Source organism: Oncorhynchus keta, chromosome 27, assembly GCF_023373465.1.
Source record: "Oncorhynchus keta strain PuntledgeMale-10-30-2019 chromosome 27, Oket_V2, whole genome shotgun sequence".
NCBI classification, from domain to species: domain Eukaryota; kingdom Metazoa; phylum Chordata; class Actinopteri; order Salmoniformes; family Salmonidae; genus Oncorhynchus; species Oncorhynchus keta.
Window position 1 is genome coordinate 34,760,847 of NC_068447.1, and position 11,257 is coordinate 34,772,103.

Sequence of the window (11,257 nt, forward strand, 5' to 3'; positions counted from 1 at the left end):
TCAAAAACAATAGAAGGGAATTTGTATATACTGTGTATAGATATATACATATACTGTATATACAGTATACTCTTTTATACATTGCAGAATAATAGTGAAGACATCAAAACTATGAAATGACACATACGGAATCATGTAGCAACCAAAACATGTGAAACAAATGAAAATATAATATAGTAGCCACATTTTGCCTTGATGAAAGCTTTGCACACTCTTGGCATTCTCTCAACCCGCTTCATGAAGTAGTCACCTGGAATGCTTTTCCAACAGTCTTGAAAGAGTTCCCACATAATCTGAGCACTTGTTGGCTACTTTTCCTTCACTCTGCGGTCCAACTCATCCCAAAACATCACAATTGGGTTGAGGTCGGGTGATTGTGATGGCCAGGTCATCTGATGCAGCACTCCATCACTCTATTTATTGATCAAAAAGCCCTTACACAGCCTGGAGGCTGGGTCATTTTCCTGTTGAAAAACAAATGATAGTCCCACTAAGCGCAAACCAGATGGGATGGCGTATCGCTGCAGAATGCTGTGGTAGCCATGTTGGGTAAGTGTGCCTTGAATTCTAAAATAAATCACAAACAGTGTCACCAGCAAAGCACCCCCACACCATCACACCACCTCCTCCATGTGTCACGGTGGGAACCACACGTGGAGTTCATCCATTCACCTACTCTGCACCTTACAAAGACACGGTGGTTGTAACCAAAAATCTCATATTTGGACTCATCAGACCAAAGGACAGATTTCCACCGGTCTAAAGTCCATTGCTCGTGTTTCTTAGCCCAAGCAAGTCTCTTCTTATTATTGGTCCTTTAGTAGTGGTTTCTTTGCAGCAATTCGACCATGAAGGCCTGATTCACACAGTCTCCTCTGAACAGTTAATGTTGAGATTTGTCTGTTACTTGAACTCTGTGAAGCATTTATTTGGGCTGCAGTCTGAGGTGCAGTTATTTACCAATTTCTGAGGCTGGTAACTCTAATGACCTTATCCTCTGCAGCAGAGGTAACTCTGGATCTTCCTTTCCTGTGGCGGTCCTCATGAGAGCCAGTTCCATCGTAGCAGCTTGATGGTTTTTGTGGCTGCACTTGAAGAAACTTTCAAAGTTCTTGAAATATTCCGCATTGACTGGTCTTAAAGTAATGATGGACTGTCTTTTTTCTTTGCTTATTTGAGCTGTTCTTGCCATAATATGGACAGGATCTTTTACCAAATAGGGATATCTTCTGTGTGCCAACCCTACCTTGTCACAACACAACTGGGCGGCAGCGTAGCCTAGTGGTTAGAGCGTTGGACTAGTAACCGGAAGGTTGCGAGTTCAAACCCCCGAGCTGACAAGGTACAAATCTTTCGTTCTGCTTCTGAACAGGCAGTTAACCCACTGTTCCCAGGCCGTCATTGAAAATAAGAATATGTTCTTAACTGACTTGCCTGGTTAAATAAAGGTAAAAAAATAAATGTAAAAAAATGTTGAATCACTTAAAATAAAATCACAGAGAAAAAATAATTGTCTTCTTCAGAGCAGGTTATTGGGTGTCATAAGAACAAAAACCTGCAGCGCTGAAAGCCTGCCTATACTATGGCAATGTACTGTAAGAATTGCTGGTCCTACTAACTCTGTGGTGGTCTCAACAATCTGGGTCTAATACTTCTCATGGGTACATACACAGTGGCAGTATTGTGGATTACATTTCTAATAGAGAGTATGAGATGTTCTGTTTTTAAACAGCCTGACTGTTGAATTTGGCTGGCTGCAACATATATTGGAGTTTGGGCTGTGAATTCACATTGTTGGTACATGCCCCTGATGAGCTGTACTCCTCATAACCGTTTGTCCCAAGAACTTGATGATTTATAACCACTAGGTGACAGTCATTGGTTGCCTATTGTATGTCTTTTATCAAGCTTTCATCCAACTTTTTGATGAAATGTTGACACAAAATGTAGATACTATTTATCTTTTTTAAGAAATCAAATATTTGGAGTAGGCTAAGCACAGTTTGTATTTTGATCATATACGGAATGTTCTAACTTCAAACAGAGTTTTCAGACCCCATTACTGTGCGATAGCTGTGTCATATCTTCTCACTAACAACATGTGTCTCTGTGGTTGCTTGGCTGACCGGATGAAGGTTATTAGCTGTGAGATGGCGTGGTCAGTACACTGGGGCCTCCTCCTGCTCTGCATAGTGATCCTCTACTGCCAACCAGTGTCCACCGGCAACTACAGCTCCCGGGGGCAGTCAGGTAAGTCCCAGAACCATTCATACCAGTGAACACTGGTCCCCACTGGACTCATTATGGCCCCTGGTCACCAGTACTCCCAGCTCCTCTGGGAATTAAGCAAGGCCAACACTAATGAGGTGAAAATAGGTGTTTGTGGTCTGCATGGTAGAAAGTAAACACAAGTGCTGATGCTACAATTACTGTATCTGTCTTGCCAGACTCATGGTGTTTCTACAGCTACTGTGGGAGGGGACTACATAATACTATAATATTTAAGGATACATTCATAAATAAGAAACGGGTCATTTTTACAGAAATGTATGAACAAATCTTGTGTTAAAATAAGGTTATTGCAGTAATTGAAACTCAAGTGGCAACTAATATTGATGCATTATGCAGTGTTCCCTCTGAATGTGGCATAAATAAATAACGTAACATGTCAAAAGGTCACAATCCTCAACGTCAAAATCTCTTATTACATTCATACACATTCTGAAAAAATGATTGAATTTTATTGTATATTTTCTCATTTCAAATGAGAGAACTTTGCAATGACTGAAAGGGAGTCCTGTGAATGCTACTTTTCCCTTTTGGTCTACGCTCGTTCACTTTCTTTTCTACTTCCTCTGGTCTACGCTCGTTCACGCTCTCTTCTACTTCCTCTGGTCTACGCTCATTCACTTTCTCTTCTACTTCCTCTGGTCTACGCTCATTCACTTTCTCTTCTACTTCCTCTGGTCTACGCTCGTTCACTTTCTCTTCTACTTCCTCTGGTCTACGCTCGTTCACGTTCTCTTCTACTTCCTCTGGTCTACGCTCGTTCACTTTCTCTTCTACTTCCTCTGGTCTACGCTCGTTCACTTTCTCTTCTACTTCCTCTGGTCTATGCTCGTTCACTTTCTCTTCTACTTCCTCTGGTCTACGCTCGTTCACTTTCTCTTCTACTTCCTCTGGTCTACGCTCGTTCACTTTCTCTTCTACTTCCTCTGGTCTACGCTCGTTCACTTTCTCTTCTACTTCCTCTGGTCTACGCTTGTTCACTTTCTCTTCTACTTCCTCTGGTCTACGCTTGTTCACTTTCTCTTCTACTTCCTCTGGTCTACGCTCGTTCACTTTCTCTTCTACTTCCTCTGGTCTACGCTCCTTCACTTTCTCTTCTACTTCCTCCATTTTGACTGTGTTCCCTGTGATGTTTCTTATATCCACATGGGGGCTCTGTTGCTCCAGAATCCAAATGGATGTGAACGCTGATACTGTGTCAATGTTAAGGGTGTGATGTTTAAATGTTTGAACGAATTTGGGATTGTTATCGTTAAGAAAACATACATACATACACAAAACTACCACTGACAGGTCCCAATCATCATCATCATAAAGGCAAACATTATTTAAGTGATAATGCCCGAGAAGCTGGTGTTTTTAGAATATATTGGCATGGGTGTTATTAGGCCCGAGACTAAGTCGTTGGTCGGCAAACCGTGCTAATGTATCCTCCAGACACCGGCTTCAAGGGCATTATCACTTTTATACAACAGGTTACCAACATATTCACATAATAATTTGCATATTTTCATTAAAAACATGATTTTGATGAATTTATTCATACTATTTCATCCTTCCACAAGATATAGGCCCGATACAAATCTAAGGTCGATAGCCAAGCCGGCTGGTCATTTGTTCTATCGGTTCGGTTGCCAGAGACGCGACCCAGTCATTCAGTCTTTTTGTTCTGTATCTGTATTCTGTATTCGTTCTAAATGCTCCATTGCCATACTGGCTGGCAACGTTCTTATCCCTTGCTTGCTCGCTAGCCAACTACGGCTAATTTACATTCACGTCAAAAGTGCAGCCAGAAACAGCAAAGTAGTCTAATTTGGATTTATTTAAGCTGTTTTCCAGCGATTATTTTTTGGGATACATTCATAACAGTGAGCTAATGAGGCGCGGTTTCGCCCGGCATAGAAAATGTGCTCACTCGTCAGGACACTTGTTCAGAGGAGCTAGCCAACAACACAGCTAACACAATCACTTCAAACTGAAGATGGAAATATTTCAAACGAGCTGCACTTTGTTTCGTTTTACCTTTTTTCAATTGACATTTCTTTGTATATATCCATAAAAATTATGCCAGCTGATTCACAATTTCGACTGGCTGAGAAATGCTGAGAAACGCCGTCTCAACTCGACACCCTACAGATTCATTACTATGGGACAGCTGGAGATCAAATTTCACCATTGAAACAATTGAAATATTGTTACAAATGTCGGAGAAACAGACAGCAAGGTTCATACAAATCTCCGCTGTTGAAAACTGTTAGTCTAGAAGAAATGGGAGATAATGTCTTAATGCTTTTCACATTGTAGATCAAGTATATAAATTGCCTGGCTGAGCTGATGAGACACTGGATTGCGCAGTCAGATGGAACAGACTAAATAGGCATTTCAACGTCATAGATTTAGCCGGTGATAACTTGTGGAATAGACACCGGCTGTAATGCAGTTTTAACCAATCAGCATTCAGGATTAGACCCACCCATTGTATGAAATTAAACAAATACCTAACACAACAATGCTGTAAATAGGAGGAGATATGCATCTTTCAAATTGTTTGCCACCAATATAAAGTGGTCCACACCTCATTGTCGTTAACATTTGGAAAGATGGCAGAGAGAGAGGGAAGCGGCCTCAGTGAAGTCCTATATGGCAATACATTGAGAAGTTAAAGGGATGGAGTGAGAAAATCACAGCATGATTACAGAAATGATTGTAGTTGATATGCAGCCATTGTCACTGGTAGAGGATGTCGGCTTCAATACCCTAATGGCATATCTAGAACCAGACTACAAGATGCCATGTTTAAGAAACGTATCGGCCCTGATGGTGAAATTGCACAATGATTGCTCTCCAAGTACAAAGTGCGAGGTCTCAAACACCATGCGTGGCGTTAACAACAGATTGCTGGATGTACTATGAACATGCTGTTATACATGAAGTTCAATGTATTGAAAACAGAGAACCTAAAACGGCATTAATACCATCTTTGCTGAGTGGTTGGGGACAGTCAACCTGTTAGGTAGACTGGACAGCGGTAGATTGAACTGCATTGCCCCCTAGCGGTTATACGCAGGACCATATGTGAATTTGAGTAATTTTATGATAATTTTTTTAAATGAACTATTATATAAATGGCAGTTCAAACGTGAAGAATTGTAAATTTAACATTTGTCACATACCTTTTAGATGTATTCAAGCTTCAGCTTCATTTAATCAACTGCAGAAGAATCTTAAGACCTCATACTTACATGCATGCCTGGTGCATACTGATGTGAATTATGTAATTATGTAGTGTTGAAATCTCTTATGTTGGCTTGTATGTATGGTTAGATTTTCCTTCTCACACTCAAGCAGTATATGAAAGGCAGGCAAGTTCAGTATGTCATATCTTGCAAAGTGCACTAAAATGACAGCACAGACAGCTTCATGTCATTTTGACTGATTTTAAGGAGCTGTTTAATTGTTTTCATCCCTCTCTATGCATGCTGCTACTGCTAGTTAGTAACCGCCTTTCCTAATCCCTTTGTCTCAGGTTCGTCACAGGTAAAGACAGGTACCTGTGAAGTAGTGGCTGCCCATCGCTGCTGCAATAAGAACAAGATTGAGGAGCGCTCTCAAACAGTCAAGTGTTCCTGCTTCCCTGGTCAGGTCGCCGGGACAACAAGGGCAATGCCCTCTTGTGTTGAAGGTAGGATGCTTCATATAAGATGGTAGCGTTTCAGTACTTCAACGGGTTTGTATTGCACCAACATATTCTCAATGTTAAAGTTGTTATCTCGCCCATATATTGAAGTGCTCTCTAGACCACACGTTGCATCTCATCTCATTTCAAGTGACTGACTGCCCACTGTGCTGTTTTCCTCAGCATCCATCGTGCGTCAGAAGTGGTGGTGTCAGATGCAGCCCTGTCTGGAGGGAGAGGAGTGTAAAGTACTGCCGGATCTCACTGGCTGGTCCTGCAGCTCTGGAAACAAAGTCAAGACCACCAAGGTTAGTATATGTGAAGGGACAGCAAAGGAAATCAAATTCATATGACTTCATGCATTATTACAGTTGGAAGGTAATGAAACTATTAGAAAATGTATCTTAAAAAAATATATATTTATTATATTATTATTTAAGCAGGGAGTCAGCATTGAGACCAGGGTTTCTTTCACAGGGGAGCTCTACATATACAGTTTCATAAGAAAAATCAAATACAATATAAAAAAAGTAAAATACAGCACAACACATATATTCAAGAAAAACGATTTTATTCCTCAGTAAGATGGTCCCCATTCAATATATTAAATTGCCTGAGCAGCACCAGAACATTGTAATGTTTTTTGTAGTTGGTTCCAGCAATGAGGTGTTTTAAAGCTGTGCAATCTGGTAAATGCTGTCACCATAGTCAAGAACTGGCAGAAAGCTGACTGTAAAATCTGCTTCTGCTATTTAGGGAGAGGCAAGATCTTTTTAACTTGCTCATCCATAGGTTTTCTAAACATTAAATCTTTGTCAATCCAAATGCCCAGATATTTGTAGGCGGGAACCCGATTGATGGGAGACCTATCTATTGAATAAATATGTAGTCAACCTACATTAAGCAAACATTTTAAACCAACCAGGGCTTTCTGTAAGACTGGTCAACAGTTGGGGCAATGGTGTACATAACTGTGTCGTCTGCCTACAGATGAATATTACAAGTTTTAAGAGATAGACCAGTATTATTTATATAAATAGTAAAGAGAACAGGTCTCAGTACCGACCCCTGCGGTACACTTTTTTTTATGTTCAAGAAACTAGACTTGACACCATCAGAAATCAAGCATTATGGCCTATCAGACAGATCATTCTCAAACCACTTGCAAATGATTTCAGTCAGCCTTTGAATGAGAATGTAATGGTCAACAGTTTCAAAGGCCTTGGAAAGGTTATATACGTTAGGCAGCACAATGGTTTTTATTGTTTAAGCAATTGAATACATCAAAGAACAAGAGTAGCAGTTGAAACTGTGCTATGTCCAGGTTTTAAAACCAGACTGTTGCACATTTAGAGTAGAATGAGAAGTTTAAAAAGTTCTTAGCTGAGGGTTGGCTAGGGAACAATTGTCATGTAAAGAATCAAAGTGAATTATTCTGCAATATGTGGATTTTTTTAAAGTCGATTTTTAGCAGGACACTTAGTAAATCATATATATAAAATGGTTGAATTGAAAATAGAGAATGTGTATCTGGGGGTACATCATTCTCTACAGTAGTGGTCACCAACCTGTCGATCGCGATCTCCAAGGCATTCCTAGTCGATCACCAAAAATGTCTGTAAAAAACCCAACGATAAAGCCTCGTGGTCCTATTGTTTTTATTCATGTCATGCTGTTGGCTGTAGGTGCACTTGATTCAGCAGCCCAAGCGCCGGGCAGGAAAATAATTTCCATTTGGAATAATTTAATGTATCTGAAGGTAGAACACCTATAGGCCTACCACTGGCCAATCCGATAGCTCAGATCACGTTACTCCTCGAGCCATACACTGTAAAAAGAAAACCTTGAACGTACAGCAAAGTTGATACTGTGAGATTTAAAAACTTGTAAAACCATGACTAGAGAGATACTCAACGAATACAGCTCAGAGCTGCTGTTTTTATGAGTAAGTCCAAGTTGTTATTCAGCCCTATCAACACTTTGTTCAACACTTTTATAAGCCATAAAATGCTACAACCAGCACTGCAGCTGAAAGGATTGAGTATAGCATAGTGTTCCAATAAACTTGCTTGGTTATTATTATTGGCTTGTTTCTTTTTTAATACCAAGGAATATTTCACTTTCTCTGGTCATAAGACGAACAACATGAATTGGTGCATGAAGCAGAAATAATGAAGTGCCTCTTAAGTTTTGCCATCAGCTGGAAGACTGTGTTCCCTTTTCTCAGTGGAGGGAGGGAGAGAGAAGGGATGGTGAGTTGGGTGAAGATCAGCCTCACTGCTGCCCCCCCCCAGACTGACCATCAGATGCAGGCCATTAGTCCAGTAAAATAAATCAATATTATGCTGGCTTGCAGTAGCTGAGCACCACAAGTAATACAACAAATGTTCTATTACGAGTGTGATCATATACCAACATTTAAAAATATAATTTCCAACTGGTCTGAGAACAGCAGCATTGGCAGGACAATTCAAGCATAGCCAATATGCAGTGATAATGTATTGGGCCTATAGCCTACTTGTTATGACTTATAGGAGTAGTGGGTGCAGAGTCAGGTGCAGAGAGCAGAGGTTAAAGGACAACCGTATTTATTCCGGTGAAAGGAAGGTCACGCCGAAACACCAGGCGCATACAATGACCGGCCCAAAAAACAGGACACAAACAGTCCGGAGAAATACAAAAAGAACACATGCACAAAACCAAACAGAGAAACACGCCCGCACAAAAGCAGGCGGGCATAACCGGCTTAAATAACCCTAACAAAACCCCAAACAAGAAACAGGTGTAACCAATAAGACAAAACCAACAGAAAAGGAAAAGGCAGCTAGTAGACCGGTGACGACGACCGCCGAGCGCCGCCCGAACAGGAAGAGGAGCCACCTTCAGTGGAAGTCGTGACACTACTACATAATCCTCATTGCTACAGAAATGTTTTTAATAGGTTAATGTTGCATAGGCTTACGTTTTTTAAGTCATGTTCTCAAAAAATCTGAGCAATAGATCTTGGCTTGCATTTTGACTCAGAAAGGGATCTATATCCTATCACTTGCTTAGTGCATGTGCAATGTTTTAAACTCAGCATTCTAGCTCCTCTTCTTTTCGGATGTCAGCCGTCTCATTTTAAGAACTGAGGTAGCTCCCAAAACAAATCGATAAAAGTGGATAAGTCGATAAAATCCAATGCGTTTTTGGGGCAGTGTTTCGACAGCAGATTTACCTCCAGAAACATCTGTTGGGATAGGCCCAGAAAGGACAATCTCTTTCCAGTATCCATTAGCCTGTCCATAAGGTGTCCGGGCTCAACTCCCCCGATTGCCGCAGCTTGATGTCATTAGTATCGGCATGCACGATCACCGTTTAAAGCTCAGGGTTTCGGTCTAGAATAACCTTAAGCTCCCGAGTAATATCACGCAACCTAGCACCAGGAAAGCAGAATGTACTTACTCCGGCAACCACCACATCCGTACTATAGAACTCCCTACAATGGCCACACTAGGAAAGGGGGATACCTAGTCAGTTTTCAACTGAATGCATTCAACTAAAATGTGTCTTCCACATTTACCCCAATCCCTCTGAATCAGAGACATGCAGAGGGCTGCCCTTGACATACACATCTACGGCACCCAGGGAATGGTGGGTTAGCTGCCGTGCTCAGGGGCAGAACGACAGATTTTTACCTTGTCAGCTTGGGGATTTGATCTAGCAACCTTTTGGTTACTGGCCCAACTCTCCTACCCGCCAGGCTACCTGCAGCCCCAGGGGCAGGTCGTGGATTCCCAGGCCACACGGAGGCAGGGACTTGGCTTTCGCTGGGTACTGCGGTGGAGTGGTCTGGGAGTGGATGAGGGCCTTGTAGGAGGGCCAGGGTCAGGGCCGCGAAACAGTTTGAGAGCTGCAGTTCTTGTCGAGAGGGCAGACGGAGGATACGTTGGAATATTCCTTCTTTCCTTCTTCTAACTCGATTCCACTTTGCCCCCGAAGGTGTAGAGCAAGATGCAGTAGTTCTCCCGTTCTTGTCGGTGGGATGTGTTAATACGGGAAAATGGTCCAAGGTGGTTTCCTCAGTAGCTACTGCAGAGTAGCCCAATCTCATAGAGCACCCTCGATTATCCTCTCGGTAATTTACAAGTGTTGCATCAAAACAGCAGGACTCTGTTCTCCTCTAGTAGTTCAGTCTTCCAGTCTTTTGAGGCAACGAGTTGCTTACACTTTTCACAAATGTATAAATCAGTAAATTCTTCCTTTTCACGACAGTAAACATATCACAGGTCTAACATTTTATGACTTTACTGTCCATCCCTGAATCCGACTCCAAAACAGAGGAGTCTGACATGCTTATACTCAGGGTAGAAACAGCGGTCCCAACGTGAGACAAGCTTTGCCAGTGACAGCCAGGTAATCAAGCTAGCCGGAGCTAGCAGAGGCTAGCCTGCTAATGTTAGCTCCAGGAGACAGTAAAATCCAGCTGAACACAGTGTGTTAAGAACAGCACTAACACCATGGTCCCAAAATAAAACACATAAAACAAAGGTTTTAAAGGTATAAAATCTATAAGTGTCTTAGAAATATAAAATATAATGACAAGCAAACTACACATCTGTTTTAACAACGAAACCCATCAGGGAAATGACACCAATGATGCATACTTGTTTTAAAGTGGTCCCTGTGTAAAGATTACGATAAATAGCCTAAAGGCAATGTAATGATTGATGGTTTTGATAAAAGTAAGAAGAAATATAAGCACTTGCAGTCACACTTTCGCTCTCTCTCTCCTGTTTTCTCTCTCCTGTTTTCTCTCTCCTGTTCTCTCTCTCCTGTTCTCTCACTCCTGTTTTCTCTCTCCTGTTTTATCTCTCCTGTTCTCTCTCTCCTGTTTTCTCTCTCCTGTTTTCGCTCTCCTGTTTTGCTCTCCTTTCGCTCTCCTGTTCTCTCTCTCCTGTTTTATCTCTCCTGTTTTCTCTCTCCTGTTTTCTCTCTCCTGTTTTTTCTCCTGTTCTCTCTCTCCTGTTCTCTCTCTCCTGTTTTATCTCTCCTGTTTTCTCTCTCCTGTTCTCTCTCCTGTTTTCTCTCTCCTGTTTTCTCTCTCCTGTTTTTTATCCTGTTTTTTCTCTCTCCTGTTCTCTCTCTCCTGTTCTCTCTCTCCTGTGTTCTCTCTCTCCTGTTTTGTCTCCTGTTTTCTCTCTCCTGTTTTCTCTCTCCTGTTCTCCTGTTCTCTCTCCTGTTTTGTTCTGTTTTCTCTCTCCTGTTTTCTCTCTCCTGTTTTCTCTCTCCTGTTCTCTCTCTCCTGTTCTC

General features: G+C 41.6%; 1 protein-coding gene across 1 annotated transcript; it reads left to right on the plus strand.

The window, feature by feature from the left end:
* Window positions 1–338: 338 nt before the first annotated feature.
* On the plus strand, window positions 339–9,821 carry LOC118359457 (chemokine-like protein TAFA-2). The gene is made up of 4 exons (XM_052482587.1): window positions 339–2,250; window positions 5,816–5,971; window positions 6,149–6,273; window positions 9,708–9,821. Exons 1-4 carry the CDS (start codon window positions 2,100–2,102, stop codon window positions 9,819–9,821), a joined length of 546 nt encoding a protein of 181 aa, XP_052338547.1. The 5' UTR covers window positions 339–2,099.
* Window positions 9,822–11,257: the final 1,436 nt, after the last annotated feature.

Bases quoted from the DNA above. Each gene is read 5' to 3' on its own strand.
- LOC118359457 (XM_052482587.1), top strand. From the start codon at position 2,100: ATGTGTCTCTGTGGTTGCTTGGCTGACCGGATGAAGGTTATTAGCTGT. The intron at 2,251-5,815 runs GTAAGTCCCAGA...CCTTTGTCTCAG, and splicing joins CAGCTCCCGGGGGCAGTCAG to GTTCGTCACAGGTAAAGACA. The intron at 6,274-9,707 runs GTTAGTATATGT...CCTACCCGCCAG, and splicing joins ACAAAGTCAAGACCACCAAG to GCTACCTGCAGCCCCAGGGG.